This window comes from Neopsephotus bourkii, unplaced genomic scaffold, assembly GCF_033783945.1.
Source record: "Neopsephotus bourkii isolate Nb327-2 ecotype Australia unplaced genomic scaffold, CSIRO-AGI_Nbou_v1 NB_1376, whole genome shotgun sequence".
Classification (NCBI taxonomy): Eukaryota; Metazoa; Chordata; class Aves; order Psittaciformes; family Psittacidae; genus Neopsephotus; species Neopsephotus bourkii.
Window position 1 is genome coordinate 1954954 of NW_026901855.1, and position 18523 is coordinate 1973476.

The 18523-nt window shown below is 53.9% G+C and overlaps 1 protein-coding gene across 1 annotated transcript; it reads right to left on the minus strand.

Moving 5' to 3' along the window:
* Nucleotides 1–1064: 1064 nt before the first annotated feature.
* On the minus strand, nt 1065–18232 carry SYNDIG1L (synapse differentiation inducing 1 like). Its single transcript, XM_061367368.1, has 4 exons — nt 17392–18232; nt 5680–6135; nt 4545–4682; nt 1065–3110 (listed from the first exon to the last, which is right to left on the minus strand). The coding sequence occupies exons 2-4, from the start codon at nt 6106–6108 to the stop codon at nt 2952–2954; spliced, it is 726 nt and encodes a 241-aa protein (XP_061223352.1). The 5' UTR covers nt 6109–6135; nt 17392–18232; the 3' UTR covers nt 1065–2951.
* Between the last annotated feature and the right edge of the window lie 291 nt (nt 18233–18523).

Here is an 18523-nt window from a genome sequence, read left to right on the forward strand (position 1 = left end):
CCACAGTTGCGACCTGCCAGGATCCCGGCACTCACTTCTGTCTGGGCTAGACATGTTGTCAGGCCAGGACTGGAGGCTAGCTATCCTTCACCCAAAACATCTGAGTGCCCCCTGTGCTATCAAGACCACTATGGAGCACTGCTGTGATGCTGGTGGACCCTGCGTGGGACAGGGACCCCTCCTCTGGCAGGACAGGAGAGAAGTGTTGAAGAGTCACCTCTTCCACATCCACTGGTAGGGTTTAGTTCAACATCTTGTATTTTTTAAGCCAAATCAAGTTTTGGAGCTTCCTTGACTGCTGTGCCTTGTTGCCATTTTGCTTCCCTCCCTTCTGCTCAGGCGGCTGCAGCAGACGCTGTGAGTCTATAATAAGTTATTCAGCAGCAGTCTCCATGCTGGTCCTCGGATTTAGATTTCCACATGTTTCCCTTCAGGCTGTTTCCAACTAATTTCTCCATTTGCATAATGCCCCCTTAGAGATGCTCTGGCACAGCCCCTTCTCCTCCCGCCCGTTTGACAAGATCATTAGAGATTCAGGCTATTAGTGGAAAACACTTTAATTCTGTTGGCCCTTTAGCCCAACAGTCTTTCCCAGTGTGTCTCCAATTAGAAACAAAGAGGTGGGCTGGGGTGCAGAGGGATGAGGTGTCCAAAGGGATGCTGCCCTCCCCCTGGCCACGGCAGCCCCTGAAGGGAACCAGCTGGCAGAATCACAGATTCAGAGGCAAACACAGTTTGTTATTGCTGATTCTGGTCCAGCAGCTCCAATGGTTGTGTGCTTGGTGGGGAGAGACAGGGAGGGCTTTAGCTGAGATGGCACTGGAGGGGGGGTGATCACACAGGCACCCACAGACATCTGTCCTATTATCTGGGGCATGCATGCCCAGGAAGGCACATGCAGGAGAGAGCAATGAAAACCATCCCTTAGCTGCTGGGTGCAGGTGCCCCCCCCCCCTCCTCCCTAAGCTATCTCATCTCTTCTGGACTTCTCAGTCCTTCCCTGCAAATTCTGTCTCCCACTGTCCACCATGAGAAGTAAGACCTGCTCATTCCCTCCTGATGTCTGTGTTCTTCTGCCCCTCTTTGAGCACATTTGATTTTATGCTTCTACTACACAGAATATACATGATGCTCACTCTCTCTCTCCCTGTTTCTTGTCTGACCATGCATGGCAAAAAGCCTACATCAACATCCCGCTTTCAACACTAGCTGCTTGCTGTGATCTACATTGCAGTCCAACTCCGAGTCGCCCAGACACCAGCTGGATTATAACTTCCTTCAGGAACTGCATAAAAACCTACAGGTTTAAATGAGGTCAGCACTCCTGCAAAGCTCACCTCTTCACTAGCCAGCTCCATGTCCTTACAAACACGGTCTTTTCTCCTGCTTTTTTTATTAGCTCTTCCATGTTACAAAACATAATGAGAACTTTCAGACCAGCTTCTGCACAGGTCTCTGATGCACTTCGCTCTTTTATGGCTCAAGTACAACAGCATCGCAGACATTAACATGCTTCTTAAAGATGAAATGTACATTTGAATGGCACCCAGCTGGAGAACATGCTGCATCTCTTGAAGAGCCAGCTGCAGCCTGCCCAGAAACCCCAGGAAGGGGGTGATGGGCACCCAGAGTCTGCCTGCAGCCCTCTGCACAACAGGGAAGGAGGCAGCAGGAAGGGAAAGTCAAGGTGGATGCTGCAGAGCAGGGGTGAGGCAGGGCCTTTTAACACCAGCCCCCTGAGGCAGTCATTGCCATCACACCCACCTCTGAAGCACCTGACTGTTGCTGACAATACACGAATTAGCAAAAGTGAGATGTAAGTGGGGATTGCGTGGGACTTCCTTGTCAGCAGAGGCTTTTGGAAGGATGGAGATACCCTTCTCTGAGGCATGGGAAGAAGTGTTTTTGGGTCAGACCCTGTGTTTCGGGCTCCTTCCAAGTTTTCATCCTTTGGATCTCATTCCCTTGCAAACAGCATTCCCACCCTAGGCTCTGTGTGTCTTGTTGGCCTTTTCTTTCCATTCCTCTTGACGTGCAAGGCCCTGATCTAGTGTCAAGAGTGGAGTCCTTCAGGCCCCCACCCTTCCCAGGTCTCTTCTTGGATAGAAATTGCAGCTTACAAGTATCTCCAGGGCCCAGCACTGTGGGACACCCACCTTACAGGGGCTCTGACTTGCAATTATCATTATAGTCACTGTTAACATGGAGAAAACCTTGCTGTCTCTGCCAGCTTATTTCAACAATGGGAGTGATGGTGTGCAGCCACCAGCCTGCCTTCCTCCTTGTTTCTGGTCTGGGATGAGCCAGTGGCTGGAATGTTCTCCTGTGGACCAGGGGTCTGTCTGCAGAGGGATGTGAAGAGCATGTCCTTTGGTCATGACCGTGATGTGCCCTCCTACTTGGCTGCAGCTGAGAGGCAGGTGCCACCCTGTGGCACTGAAATGAGAATGTTGTCCCCATCACAGGAGCCGGGAGACCCCCCTCCCCAGCACCCTGGCCTTCCAGAAGAAAGAGTGGTCATTCCCTGGCACCATATTCCTTCTCCTCCCTCTGTGCCCCCTTCATGGGCCAAGCCTGAGCACCAGGGGTGGATCTCCTGACTCCTGGGCTGGGAGGAGAATCCATGGCCCCACATCAGGGGTGCTGGCACCAGCCCAGCAGCAGCATGCAATGTCTCTCCTGCATGTCTTTCACCTGGAAAACGTGCTCCTCCTGGTCCCTGCAGCCAGGCTGGTGCCCAATTCCCTGTTGTTAGATGGTTACACCTCACAGCTTCAGGGAGAATAGGGGTCTGCTGTTCTTCTGAAAGGGGAAAGAGCTTGCATAGGGCATCCAAGCCGGGGTCCTGCTGTGCAAGCAGCCCTTGCAGGCACTGGCACCTTGTGCTCCACAGAAGAGCTCCATCCCAGGAGGGCCGGCGGCTGGGGACAGTGCTGACGTGCAGATGGCAGCTATACGTGGCCCCCTTTGGAGAGATAAGCGATCAGAGCCACCACCACCCCGATGTACACTCCTGTGCCGATGGTTATGGAGAGTGCGGCGAGGAAGAGAGCCCGGCGGGAAGCTGAACTGGCCAGGTGGAAATCTCCTTTGGAGACAGCCTTGCTGGTCTGGAAGGAGAAGAAATGCTCATTGCTCACAGCGGTACCAGGCGGCCTTTCAACCTCTGTGCAGACATTTCACTACCGAGTTAACCCCCCCTTCCCCAGCCATGGCATACCATGAAGGCTGGTGACAGACAGCAAGGTGTCCATCCACGTTTCCCTCTGGATTTTGTCTTTGTGGGAAGCGTGGGCTTTGGCTGTTTGTTTGAAAGCCCCAGCTGCCCAGGTGCTCAATCAGAGCGGTCAGTGGGTGGCTGGACCCTCAAGACCAGACAAAGGGTCAGAATATGGGTGATGTCTGTGTGATACTGTCTAGATACCAATACACCTGGCACAGACATATAGCAAGTGCTGCCTAGTCTCAGGGAGCTGACTCCAGAAAGCATGGCACATCAGTCTGGCTGTGCTGCAACTTGATTTTCCCTGCATGGGGTTTTCAGTTAAAGCCTGTTTGCCAGGGAAGGGCTGGTGGAGCCAGAAATGGAGACAGATGTGGCTGCTGGCTCTCTGGGCTGGCAACTTCCAGCTTCCCTGAGTGCCATGGGCATGTTCAGAGTTACTCTTGGTATTACCTACTATGTGTGTTTGAGTTCCCATGTGGAGATCAGGGCACTCAGTGCGCACAGGCACTGAGTAAAGAGATGGTCCTTGTCTCAGTGAGTGAACAAAGTGGTAGTTACAGCAACTGGAGCTGTAACTACCAACAGATAGCACCAAGTACATCATCACATGGAGAACACACTGTGCTACCCTGCACTACATAAAAATGTGGAATCAGCCACTCCATTTAAAGCTTCCCCTGCCTCTCACCGCCTCTGTGCCAGGTACTCAAGTTATATACTTTTCAATTTCTGTTTCCATCCTCCTGATTTAACTTCTTAATGTCTTCCCCCATCTATTCTTGGTACAGCACCATCTATGCAAACACTGAGTAAATCCCCTGGCTCTGCATGAATTATTCTGGGTGTACAGTAAAGTAAGTGAGCCCAGGCTCTGGGATAAGCACTCAAGAAGGCAGCAGCTTCTCTGAGCTGGTGCAGACCAAAGGCCACCACCCTCTGCATCCTCTGCCAGCCTGGCGTTGGCTCACACAGCTTAGCCAAAGCATATCAGAAACAAGTGCAATAGAGGAGCTGTGCTGTGATATGGAGACCAGACTCCCTTTCATGTCCAGGCTCCAGAGCAGCCTGACTCCCAGGGCATGGGCTGCCTTGTACTGGGTCAGGATGTATGTATGATCTCTGCATTATTGCAGATTGGGGGGGGTCAGGTGGGAAAATGCCGTTTTCCTGAGCCTAGCTGGAGGGTGAGAACCTGGGTCCAAGGGAATCCCAAATAACACCCAAAAGACCCATAGGAAAAGCCCCCCAGGGCTGCTGTGGCTTGCAGGGCCCTTGCTCCAGCACTCAGTGCATGCAAGCAAGCGAAAAGATCTCTTACCCCTTGTGAGAAGTAGAAGGCAGCAATCCCCAAGGGCCAGAAGCAGCACAGCATGGAGAAGAGGGCCAAGCCCAGGTGGTCGCGGGGCGGAAGCATCAGGAAATGGTCCTCACTTTCACTGTCGCTGGAGGAGTCACTCTGCAAAACCAGATGGGTTCAGCACGCGCCCATCTCCCCGTGCTGCCCTGCAGGCTGTCTCAGCCCCTCTCCTGCTCTCTCCTGGCCCCATCACATATTCTCATCTGTTTCCCACCTGCAAACTCAAGGAGCAAGTTTCACAAATATTTGAGCCTGGTTTGGTGAGAAAACGTGTAGCTCAGCAAAGCCAGGAGCAGAGTGGATTTTCGGCTCCCCACCAGAGCAAATGGGGGTCTGGGGTTTCCCTGGGAGATAAATAGATAGTCTTAAACTGAAATATCTTCAGCTTTGGCAGAGCTGGCTGTTTGTTAGGCTAAATAAACTTAAACAAAGTGCCTTATCCCCATTAGGGACTAGGAGATCAATACACCGCTAAGCTAATTTAGCAAGTGAGGGAACAGTTGAATTGGAGCCTCCCTCACAGGGACGACGCACCCCATCCCCTTAGTGAGCGCGTTGCTCAGAGCAGCTGCGGTCAGCCCTCCTGTGGCACTGCTCCACCAGCCACAGACCGGCCTGGAAGTGATGTGTCTCAGTGGGGAAGGCACACAGAAGTGCAGACACCCTTGCTGCCATCACCACAATCAGCTTTCTCTCGGCTGCTGCCATCATGCATGTGAATACTGCTGTTATGCAAGGGTTGTTATTTTCCCTCAGACCGAGTGCCAGAGCAGCAGCAGGCTGCCCTTGTCAGAAAGCTCCCATATCCCAAGGGTCCCTCAGAGATGGCCCCACCTCCCCTTTGCTCCCAGTGGGCATGCAGCCAGGCTGCCCTCAGGGAAGCTGACCTCCTTCTGATGTCTGTGGTGAGAGGTGAGCAGAAATAATAAGGAGGAAAGAGAAATACTGGCTGCACAGGGAGAGGTGTTGATGCAGGAGACAGTAGGGTCTAGGGGGAAAGCTCTGGGGAAAGAAGGGAGAATAAATGACCAAGAATTTGGGCCAGTGGCCAGCATTAGCAAAGGAGTTTGGTGCCATCCCAACTGGCAAAGCTCACCTCGTACTCCTGGAGCTCCTCTTCCTCCACCTCATAGGACACGGTTTGGATGCGGATGTCGCTCTCCACCAGGCAGGACCCTTGTGCCTCGTGCGTGTCAGGAGCTTCGGATGGAGCCTCTTTACTTTCTGTAAAGGTGGTCTCGCAGCTCTCCATCTTGCTGTCCTTGGCTTTAAGAGTGGTCTCATCCTTCACGAGGATGAAACTGGGGCCGTACAAGGCTTCAACGGCCAGCTGCAGGGAGCTGGCATCCAGCAGCTGGTGAGTCCTGGCACCACCGGTGTTTTGGAAGATGTAGGAATACAGTTTCCCTTGGCAGCGATGGCTGGAGTAGTCCTGGCTGTGATGCTGGTGGTAAGAATAGCTGCTGTGCAGGTGCCCATTGGACTTGGCCAAGAGTGGGTTTTGGAGCTCCCGGACACTCTCCATGCTGCCGGTAGTGGTGGGGGAGAAATCCTGTGGGAGCAAAGAAAGTGTGGGGGGAGTTGTTATTTTGGCATGAAATGGGAAAGGGAGCAGGAAGCCTCTTGCCCATGCAGAGCTGATGTCAAGATGAGACTAGTGGGAACAGAAAAATTTGGCAATGCTGGAAAAAACAAGAGCCCTCCCCACGTCTCCACAGCTTGAATGCTATCTCGACAAACTGAGCATCTCTTCATCTCTCCCCAGCTGGTAGGAAGATAAGGAGGCAGCCCTGCAACAGGATGATCTGATTCAGGCTGGATTAAGATGAGAATTCGCTGTATCTATAATGCATCTTGAGACGGCCACGTGCAGCCTGGCAGGAAAGGACCTACTGCATCTTTTCTGCTGGTTCATAATGTGTGCTGTGGCAAAGCCTAACAGACAGGACAGAAGCAGATAAGAGGCTGACAGACACTTGAGTGGCATCCCTGACTTGCTAAAGCAGAGGGTCGCATGGTGAATTACAGCCCTTCAGGCATTGCACATGCACCTAATGGCTTTCAGGTACATGGGAGGCTTTCTATGGCTTTTCCAAGGCGAGCTGGGGCCAGGGCAAGAGCAACAAGCCATCAAAGGAAGACAGAAGGCTGCTGTGGGGGCATGGAGGCAGTGTTTAGTCTGGCGTGGGGCTCACTGGATGCCCAGCCAGCCATGCAGAGGAACGGAGGGTGCAAAGGTTAAAGGGGAGACCTCAGGGGGTTTGGTCCGCATTGAAATCATGACAATTTAAATAAATGACCCACCGCATCAGAGCCCTGCTTGAACTAGATCCATTCCTGGTACAGCTGCAGCTGTGCAGCCCTGGCTGTGGGCCACCAGCTTCAGAAAATGCCAAGTCCAAATGGAATGCTCAGCTACAAATGTCAACCCGGGTTTCTTCCTTCCTCTGGGAAACTCAACCCCTCTGCCTTCCTCCATTTCAGAGCACTGAAACCTTGTGCTGCCCTTTTCTCTTTTCTTTCTTTCCATGAAGATTTCTGAGATGAAATATTCCAAGTGCTTTTCTTCAGAGGAGCGTTTCCTATTTTGGCTTCCCAACGCACCTTGGCACAAAGAAGATGCGTAGTGAAATATCAGCATTCCCCAGGAGAGAGAAACAATTACTTTGCACTCTTCAGTACCTGAGCCCTGTGTTTTACAGCTGCTCTCTGGCACATTCCCAGCTCTTAGACTGTGCCAACTTATTGCCTTGCAACCCCAAATGTTCCTGTCCTCCTTAGAGACCTCCGTCACTGCCTCCTCTGCAGGATGCTGTGTAGCAGAGACATGCTTTCCCCTGCTATAAGGTTCCCTGAGGTGCACTAGGCTTTCTGGTAGAAAGCACATCACTTGGCTTTAAATCTGTTCTTGGAAAGAAAGCATAAAAAAAGGAATTGGAGTTGAAGGCTCCAGAGAGTGAAAACCCAAGTGGTCCCAACCCCTTGGCCAGGCTCTGCCCTATGGCACAGGTTTGACTGCCATGCCTGACTTTAAACGGTCCTGTTGATGAGCTTCATGCTCATGAAAAAGCTGATGTGCTTTTTCTGGAAGCAGTTGCCACATTTTGAAAGGCTCCTCAGAAAGAGGGAGCCATTCAAAAGCACCCTGGCACTGCTGGAACTCTCCACTTCTCGGTGAGCGCTCTCTTCTTTTCCCTGCCCAGGATCATTCCCTGCTTCCTACAGTCTCCCACCTCGCTAATAAAGCCGGTAATGGCTCGTGCAGCAGATGGCCACGAAGTATTTGCAAAACATTGAAGGGAGATGCATTTTGCAGCACAGACGGTTTGATTTCCTGCACAGACCCAGGGAAGCTCGAAGCTTCATCCTGGTTTACAGGCAACAAAAGCACAAACCCCTTCTTCGCTTACCTCGAGGCCCAGATTAGATTTCCAATGGAACATCTTGCTTTTTAACACAGCAGTAGGGAGAGGCCAGTCACTGAGGGTCATTTGAGAGCAGCAGCCCTGGCAGGAGCAGGAGTCCAACTCTAGCAAGAGAAAGCTGGCAGTTTTGGTAGGGCATCTACGCCTCATCTCAAGCAGTGTTTCTGGCAGCAAGCTTGGGGAGGGAGGGAGGGATGGGATCTTGCTGGGATCCTCAGAGAAGCAGGAACAGCCAAACCTCTCTGGTCCTCGGACTGCCCTGGAGCTGTCCCTAGAGCAGGACCTCAGAGGCACTGCACTGCACAAAGTGTCGAGAGGGCAGGGATACAGCTAGAAGATTGTAGTCCATGCAAGTCCTGTACCCTCTGGGATTGGAAAAGATTCACCTGTACTAAACTCTCTTTTCCTTGCTGCCTTCCACTCTTGGGAGCTGGGTACCGTGCTCTCCATGGGAGTAGGATGGGTTGCAAATACAAGTACAAGCTCAGAAGGAGGTCTCACTGCGCTTCTCAAATAGGCAAAGAGACCACCAAGTGCAGCCCTAGCATCCAGTCTGGGTGCTAGTATTTGTCAGCAGTGTGGAGGAGATGCTGAGGGCCAGCATAGCATCACAGAGTGCCTACGGCAGCATACTCAGCCCTGCTGGAAAGCAGCCAGGCTGAAACCTCCCTCTCTGATAACTGATGTGAAAAGTCCCAGTATTGGAGGGGTTAGAGATGCTTCCCACTCCTTAGTCACCAAGATCCCTGCATCACATAGAGACTGCGCTCATATGTGGAAGCGTGTGTGCTTGTGTGCACTGAATAATCTGGGTTTGCAGGTGGAGATGAGGGCCATCAACCCTCTAGAGATGATATTAGAAAGGGAATAGCAGGGAGGGCACGGACCAGCCCAACGTGCACATGCACAGGGAAGGACAGAGCCAAACCAGCCCTGCTGTTGTCCCAGACCTTATCTAGATTATCTGGATCCTACAGTAAATGTAGCCACACAGGGGCTTAATAAAGTAAGCCTGGTAATAAAGTAAGCTTGGTAATAACCAGGCTTGGGGGAAGAGAAATGAAGCTAGCAGATGAAAGCAGGGAAGCTGCAAAAGACAAAATTGGCAAAGAGTGGTCATTTTCTGTCCTCATTACCAGCACAACTGGATAGTATGAGTATCTGTCACCCCACAGGGATAGTCTGGGCAGTGCTGGCAGGAGGTAACAGAGGCGGGATGGTGTTAGGTGCACAGGGAGGATGCACACCTACACGTATGCATGCACAGAGTGAGGCCATGGGGAGGGCGCATCTGGGAGGAGGCAGATTCCAGTGCCCTGATTGAGCTGGGATATTGCTGCAGCCCTACCGCCAAGATTAACGTGCTGGTTCTGTAACGAACTGCCTTCCCTGCTGCACTGCTGCTCCCATAACCACCCAGTGGGGCAGGGTCCCCCACCTCACCAGGCCGGCTACAGCAGTACCCAGCAGCGTGGGAAATGCACAACTGTGCTGTGTGCTCTCAGTGTGTCAAGAAGCCTCCTGGATAAAAGGAGCCAAAATAAGGCATGAAAATACAACACAGCAAATTTAGCTTTATGCTAAAGGGATCTCACCTCCGCACCACGTCCCCTGGGATAGTTCTCAGAGGGACCCTTAGCACAGATGCCAGCTATGATAAGCCCAGTTAATGATGAATTGAGTAGTTGTTCCAGGAATCAATCATCACTTAATTGCCCTGTCAAGCAAACACTCTGCCTCACTTCCCGGGCTCATTAGCAATTTCTGACTGCATTGCATGTACCCAGGCTTCCAAGTGAGAAGGTTAGCCCACCCTGGCTTTCCCTTCAGGAGCACCGGGGGAGGCGGGTGCCCTCAGGAAGCATTGCCCCACTGTGTTGCCATGCCCTGCCTGGTCTGAGGGCAGGAGAGTATGAATAGCTGTTCCTGACCTGGCTGATGGGAAGCAGGATCAAGGCTAGGTACAGCTGCCATAGCCCCAGGACAGAGGTAAGCAAGAAAGTGCAGGAGATGTGGCTAGCACCCTTCCTAAAGCCCAGGTTTTACTGGAAGCTCAAAGGAGGTGCTTTGGGACTTCCAGACAGAGGTCCAAGTCCTGCAGGGGCACAGTAGCTCTGCCTCTGGGCATCCAAACTTGAGATTCTGCCCAAGAGGAAACCAGCTCACAAGGGCTGCTAAGGAGCAAAGGCAAGAGCACCACAGAGAGGAAAAGTTGGCATCTTGGAGAGGGAATATGGGGATGAAGGAAGGGCTGTGAGAGCTTGTGGACAACGTGTCTGGCAGTGGCAGACCAAGCCCTTTCTCAGCCATAGAAGCCAGCACAGCCGACACATACTTGCTATGATCCAGCCCTGAGCCCTGCAGGGTGAAGCACAGCTCAAAGGATAGGGAAAAGCTTCCATCAGCCCTGTAGACATGGCTGTAGAATGCGGTCATGCTCCAACCAACAGGCAAGCCCCCCTGTGGCTGCTCACCTCCACACCGCTGCTCCTGCCTCGGGTGCAAGCACCAGCATGCAGAGTGGGGGGCTGTTCAGGCTAGGGTGTAATGGAGCCTTCACCAGCCCTGGGAACGGCTGTTGTGGCAGGAGCATCAGGTGTGGCGGCCAGCAGGCTGGAATGGACAGGGGAGTGATGCACGGGAGGCAGCTGTCAGCATGGAGCAGGAGGGGAGGGCACTGGGGCACGACAGCCCCATAGGGCTGGCTGAGGTGGTACCCAGAGAAGCAAAGGGGCATGGTAGGGACAGCAGTGAGAAGGGAGATGGTGGGAAAGAGGGCACAGAGCAGGGGAAGCAAAGTGACGTGAGCCAGGCAGAGAACTGGGCCCTGGTCACTCGGAGGGAGAAGAAAGGGACTGTGGAGCTGCTGGAGGGGGAGGAGTTGGTGAAGACCAGGAGGGAAGGAAGAAGGTGACACAGGGTGCATGGACAATGGAATAGAGGGATGATAACTGAGGCACTCGTAATGTAGAGCATCTAGTTAACAACTTAAATGCAGCTGGTTTGATAGAGCTGGAAAGGAGCGAATAAAGTGCTTCTTCTGATCTCCTGACATGTAGAAAGTCAGTGCCTCACCAATGCCCTCCTGGCTCCAACAGAGACTAAATTGCTTTGAGAAATGGGATGCGATGGGCTGCTTTTCAAGGTTCGCAAGTTAAATTGGGCAATTTCCAGGTGGAAATCGAGTCTTTATTCTCTCTGATAAAAATGTTTCTCTGCAGCAGTGTTTCGACCCAGCCGTGCTCGAAGCTGAGGCATTCCTCCTAATGGTAAGAAACAGGAGGCATTCCTCCTAATGGTAAGAAACAGCAAATCCAACCCAAAGGCTAGCAGGAAAGAGCTGTGCTGCTTCTGGAGGAGCCGTGCCAGGAGCTTAGCAGGGCTGCGGGCTCCGCACCGCCCCGTCCCCAGCCCCGGTGCTAGCAAGCTAACACGCTGCCCGTGAGCATCAGCAGTGGAGCAACGTGAGCTCCATCGCCTCCGAACACTGGAAAGAAGTGCTCGAAACGCTCAGCTCCAACCAGGAGTGCCTGCACATGGGCTGCCTGCCGCCGTGGCACAAGGGGCTGCGGGGCTGGCACCGTGCCCCGCTGCCACCGTGTTCTCCATTCCAGCCCGGGCACCCCCATCCCAGCACCCATCCGGCGGGGCTCGGCACTCGGAGCGGTGGCCGCTAGATGTCCCAGGCACTCCACGCACCGCCGCTGCCGCACCGACCGCGGCCCCGACCGGCCTCGGCCTCCGCTCGCCGCCCAGGGCCGAGCGCCCGCAGCACCGTGGGGTCCCCGCACGCAGCGCCTGGGGCAGCGCCCGTCTGGGCAGACCCTTGGCCACGGCTACACCGCATCACACCCCACGGCTGGCGTTCTCTTGGCTGGTGTGAGCACAGCGCCTGCCTGGAGTCGGAGCTCGCAAGCAGGGATGCGGCCACGGGACGTACCCCACTGGAATGCACCCCTCATGCAAGGGAGAGCGGGAAAGGCTTCACCGGGCTGTCAAGGAGGAAGCGTGGCAATAAAACACATGGTTGCGTGGGTGGCTAGGTGTATAATTAGCAGCTTTGGACTCTCTCAGCATCCTTTTTTTAGCTGGAGATGCAAGCAAGTGAATAAGGTGGCTGTCAGAAGTTTCCGCAGGCTGTCCTGGTGCGGGGGTCCTGGGAACGTGGGAGCTGGGAAGAGAGTAGGTGACAAGAGAGGCTGCTCCTGGGGCTGCCCCGGTGCCGGAGGAGTGACCTGGACAGCAGCGTTATGACGGGTCCAAGACAGGATCAGAGATGGACAACAGCCACGCTGGCGCAGTCCAACAGGCTCGGGGTTCTCCTGCTGGATTTGCATCCTAACAGCCCCCAGCCCTGCAGCTCTGTCAACGACAGAGTCCCAGTGAAGTGCTTTAAAGGGGCACATAATGCCAACCATAGCTGTCATTGGAGGCTCCTTCACAATTCTGTTTGTGAACCCGGCAGGAGTGCTCAGAGGCAGTGGAGGTCAGGGTGATGCCTCTCCAGTGGGAAGGCTGCTGGGGCTGTTACTCGATGTCTCCAGCCCTTTCGAGGCATCAGCCAGCAAGGACAGCCTGGGAAGCCTATGGGCTCTGGCTATTCACCTCAGGCAAAAAAATGCCAGCTCAGGGTCAGGGGAGAGTGAATTCCCTGCCTTCTGCAGCATCCACACCACTGGCCTGTTGAAACATGAGCTCAGGCTTGGTCCCGGCTTCAACCTCCTCCTCCTCAGCTCAGGACCACATTAAGGAAATGTCCTAAGGCTGCTGTCTGGAGAGAAGAGCATTGTCACCCTACCCTCAATGTAGAAAACTACTTAGAATGGCCATGGGCTCCAGGAAGCACAAATGCTTCCAACACAGATGCAGCCCTGTTCCTTGCCAAGACCAGGCTCCCAGCCTAATGCACCTGAAGAGACAGCAAGCGTCCCACAGGAGATCTCATAGAGGCCCCACAAGATGTGTTTATTACCAGGATGCTCTCACTGCTGCTGGAAGATGCACAGAAGCTCGTGCCTGCGGATTGTAATTTTTGCTCATGGGTGATTTTCTTATGCTAATAGTTGCAGTCTTCAGTTTCACATCAGGTTTTATCTGTTGCTATTTATATCTATTATTGAACTGAACATGGTGGGTATCCTAGATGGCTCCATGCTCTTCTCCCAGCTTGCCCTGCTTCACCCATACCCTTTACTCCAATCCCAACATCTCCGCTTCAAGGCTCTTCTCCTGCCCATGAAGTCCCACAGACCATTGCCACTTCATGGCTGCTGCTGCCACGGGACCCTGCATCCCATCCTCCCCACTGCTCCCTCTCCACAGACCACTCAGGGCTGCCTGGTCTGGTGGCATATGGTGAGCTTCACCCTCAGGGAGCAGCAATACCCTGTGTTGGGACAGACCTGTACTCCTCAGCCTTCCAGCCCAGCCTGCCACAGGGATGCTCTCCCTGCCATTGCCTATCACTCAGCATGGAAGTGATCTGTTAGATGGGACCTGGCTTTCTTCTAGGTGGGAGACCCACACCGGCCAACACCAAGATGAGGCAGGGATGTAGCATTCAGTTGTCAGCAGGCGCTGGGGGGACAGTTGTCCTCCCTTGGCAGCTGCAGATTGCTGGTAGAGCAGCTTAGCCACAGCACTTAACTCCAACCTCACATCTCTTTGCAAATCCCCCTGCTATCAATCGAAGCTGGCAATGTAAAGCGGCTCTTAAGGGCTGCTCATTTGTCTCTGTTTAAAACATATCCATACTCCAGTGATTCATAACCACCCTAAAGGCTAGTGCATGCCAGCACCCTCCTTCCCCTACCGTCCTGTTTATTTTATCCACCATCTGCCTGCCTTCAGCTCAGGGCTATATCCACTTTGATTGCTGTGGCCTGATTCTCCTGGGGATACACAAGGCATCTCTACAGTTCAGATGTTTAATTCATTTTCCAGTGATCTGCTCTGTCTTTAAAAATGAACTTATGCTGTGGAGATGACACCTTTCTAGCTTACTTTTCCAAGCCCTAAGTTTCCAAACACAGCCTGTAGTTATCAGCGGTAAGCTGATCTCCTGGATCAGCAAATAAGTGGATCTCTCTCTTCCCATTCTGGCCAATGTCTGCAGTCAGGCAAACTTCAAGGTGTTAAATTATTATCCGGGTCAATAGATGCAATCCAAAACAAATGTTGAACCTCTCTTTCATGTTTGCTATTGCCAAAGAAATGGAATCCTTGGGTGGACATGCACGTTCTGTGTTTAAGGACAGGCAGCTTACACTGGCCAGAGACGTAGGAGAGATTTATTCCTCGTATGAGGAACGGCTGATGAAACTGGGGTTGTTTAGTCTGGAGAAGAGAAGGCTCAGGGAAGACCTTATTGCTCTCTACACCTGCCTGAGAGGATGATGGAGAAAGGAGGTGGCTGATCTCCCAAGTAACAAGTGATACGAAAAGAGGTAAAGGCCTCAAGCTGTATCAGGGGAGGTTTAGATTGGATATTAGGAATTTTCTTTTTCACCAAATGGGCTTCCCAGGGTAGTGGTGGAATCATCATCCCTGGAAATGTAGGTGAGGCCCTTAGTGACATGGTTTAGTGGTGGACTTGGCAGTCCTGGGGTAACAGTTGGACTGGATGATCTTAAAGGTCTTTTCCAACCTAGTCGAGTCTATGATTCTGTCTTCAGGAATATGGTAAGAGGAAAAGCAGCAGCTTCCCCCAGCCATCCCATGGTTCTTGTCCATCCTGCAGTCCCAGGTGGCCAGAATCATGCAGAGGATGATGCTAAACTATCTTCCATATGGTATGGAAAGAGATACTACAAAACGATGCCACATTTTCTTTTCTATTGCCCTGTCAAGTCCTGACCATGCCCTGCTGGGGGGCCCTCTCAGCTGGTCCTGCCTGTGCTGTGTGGATGTTTTCCCTCTCATCCTGCGCTGTTTCTTTTCCTTGCCCATGTCACCACTGGACTTAGATCAGCCTTTCCTGAGAAGGAGCTCAGGCTGCTGCTTGCGCCTGTCTGGAATCACGGTGTTGCAGGAGGTGGCCCTGCTCTAGGTGAGCAGTACTGGTGGCCCCACAAGGGCTGAGTAAGGGCACCCTGCTCATGGGTCTTCCCTGCCAGCATAACCGTGCACAGGGACAAGCTCCAGCACCCTCCATCTTGCTCCCTGGAGGCCCCAGGAGCTGGGAGGATATGCAGAGAAACCTCTGCCCAGCTCAGGAGCAGCACCAGTGTGGTTGCTGCAAGGGGCATCTCATCCCCGAGCCATGCCCTGGCCAATTTTTCACACCAACAGCTGAGTTTCCAGAGAGAGATGGGGACAAATCCTGTGACCAGCTCTGGTTTTCAAAGGATACCAGAAGTGTTTGACTCCAAAAGGAAGCTGGTTCAAGTGATACACCTGAAAAATGCTGGGGCTGACTGGAGCCTTCTGTTCCAGGCTGAGCAAAGCCTTGGGCTGATTTGATGCCTTTTTCACTTGACAGAGAAGCAGCAACAGAAAGACAATTTTGAGGACATCTATAATGGATTTTTTTTTCCCCTCTCTAATGCTGTGGTTTGGCCCTTCAGCCAGAAAAGTCAATCACTTGCCTATCTGTAATTCCACAGATAGACAAATACTGACTGGAGACCTTGCCTGAGATTACCCCCTGAAAGCAGCAGCAGAGCAGCATCCTGCAGCTGGTGCCTGGCGGTCCCAGGCTTGGGGAGAGGGAGTTAGAAAGTAGGTAGAAAAGAGACAAAATCTTCTTGATTCAGAGACCACGCTTGCAGAGCAGCTGGAAAACAATTCCAAGCACAGATATTAAATGTGAGGGAGGGCGATGAAGGGTCAAGAGAGACTTGGGGAAGGGACATAGTCTATCAGTGCCTGGGGTCTAACGCAGATGGGGCAGCACTAGGGGCACTTGGGGGCAGGAAGGGCAGAGCTTCAGACTGCCTGTCAAGGTCAAGGATGCTCCTGAGAACATCCCATCCCACACAGAGGGGCCAGGAAGGGGGCAGTCAAACCAGGAGGGCCTGAAGTGCCCACGCCTGTGCCAGGGGCCATTCCCTGCAGCCCACAGACTGCTCTGCCACAGGCTACTAGGGTAGCCAGGGCTGGCCCCTTTGGGGCTTGCTCTGACAAGCTTGCAGGTGGCAGAGGGTGATGTTAACGGGCAAGTCCTCCACAAGCGCTGATGACACCTGCAGGCTGGGCTGAGGGCACCAGGGAGGGGTTGGGTACCACGCGAAAGCAGCGATCTGCTGTACAAAGTCACTGTGCAGGAGCTGCAGCAAATTACTCATTCTTTAATACCTGTGTTTATTACCTGCTTGTGATGGTGGCTCAGGGAGCTGAAGTGAAGTGGTTCAGCTCCCTAAAGCTTTAGCTCTGCCAGCCATTTTCATGACACAAAAAACTTTTGCCAGAGAAATGCAGTCACTACATTTTGGCTTCGGTAATTCCTCCTCCTGACAGCCTACAAAGTAACCACCTATTATCCCCCCGAGACCAAGGCTTTTTTTGTCTTGTGTGTTGCAGGCAGGCTCAGACCCCGCTACGCTGGTTATCCCTGGTATTTACACAGTGCTACCTTCCTCCTGGCAAAAAGATTTCTACTGGTGGCAGATCCTGAGCTCATGAAAGGGGTATGTTTTTCTCAGAAGCAAAGCAGGCAGCCCCAAGAAGAGGGTCTGGGGAGAGCACCATAGCTTTTGTGAAACCCACAGCGGCTTTGGAGAAGGAATTATGAACAGACATTGGGCAGAGATGGAAAGTGCTTCCCTTCTAAACTCCTGAACGTGCAGCTCTTCCTGCAGACACAAGCTGGGAGGGTGTCCCCAGAGCTATAGGAGATGGTGCTGTTCAGGGGAGTTTCATTGGCACAATTCATGCACTGGCATAGCCCTCTTGACCGAGGTTCCTGGACCGGTCCCATGGCTGGGTGCATCCCATGGATGCCCATTTGGGGTGGATGGCAGTGGGCTGGCTGCTGCTGGCCTCTGAAGCTCCTCAGTGAAAGAAAACCACCCCAAACTTCAGTCAGTGGCTCAGCTGCCTCCCGGGAGGGAGCCCCGATGGCTTTGTGGGTCCAAGATGCCATTGCAGCCACTCTGACATACCTGGCATCCAAAACTTTTGCTTAAATCCTTTAATTTGGCCCGCCCCAGAGCCTCCGATCAGGTAATCCAATCCTGGTTTCTCCAGGTCGCAGCCTTTCATCCTTACAGCCCCCAACAAATTTTCTGACCCCCCTGAGGCCATCGGAGCTTGAAGCAGGGCTGTCTTTCTCTGGGCACTCGCTGCCTCCCCACCAGGCCGGCCCGGGGACCGGATCCCCCGGGAAGCCGCCCGCCCTCCTCCGAGGGGGGTGCCCCATCCCGGAGCGGTGCGCGGGTCCTTACCTGCGTGTCGAGGAGGGGCTCACCCGCCAACTTGGCGGCCCGGCGGCAGGAGCGCAGCGGCAGCGGCAGGCATGACGGCGGCGGCAGCGCCTGTGCTGCGGGGCCCGGGCGGGCGGCCCTGCGGCGGGGCCGGCCGCGGGCAGCGGGAGAGGCGAGGAGCGGCGCGGCGGAGCCCCGCCGGTGCCTGGGTGTGCGGCAGCGCAGCCGGCAGCACACGGGATGTGTGTGCGGCAGCAGCGAAGCCCTCTAGCTGCAGCACAGCCGTACTCGGCGGTCGTGCCCAGAGACCCCGCGCTCGCCGGCTGGCTGGCTGCGGAATCACCAGCTCCCGAGGCTCGCTAGCCGGAGCGAGCTGTGCGTTAGCATCGCTCCTCTTCTCCCGACGTGATTTCTTCTCCTGCTGGTTTAGATAACGGGGATGAAACTCCTGCCTCTCTCTCCTGCTCGCTGCATTTCCCAGGGCACAGCCCTTGCTACACCCCCAGCAAGGGGAAGATACAGTGCCAGCAAGCAGAGTTTAAAGGAAAAGGCTAAATGAGATTTCTCGCTGCCGGTGCTGCGGGGTCAGGCAGCCCGGCCGGCGGCTGCATCCCAGGGGCAGGCAGCTTATTTGCTGGCTCAGCCGGGTATTTTTCTGCCAGGGTGGGATGTCGATTTGCCTCTTCACACCTGAGCATCACTCCAGTTGGTGGAGTTAATCCAGATTTACACCAGCACAGTGGGAGTCAACGCTGCAGCTCCCGCATCATTCCTGCACGCCCCCCGCCCGTGCAGGTAATGCCCCAGGGAGCCTGTGCTGCTCCACCAGGCTCCAGCAGCTCCCCGACCCCTGCACTGTCCTCCCGCTTGCTCTAACCTCCCCGAGTGCTTCCCGAGAGGCTCGCCCCAGCACCAGGACAACAGATACACTTGCAGCTGAAGCCTGGTCCAGTGGGGGGGAACCTGCTCAGCGTGGTCAGGGAGCTGTCTGCCTTCCCCCATCCCCAGTGCTGCTGTGCCAAAAGGAGACTGCACCAGGCAGACTCAGGTGTGCTCCACAGCCACCCATGTCCACTGCCCTGCGCACCCTGCAGTCATTCCTCAGAGCCCATACCAGGGCCACTTCGGGAACACACTGAGGCTTCTCAGCACA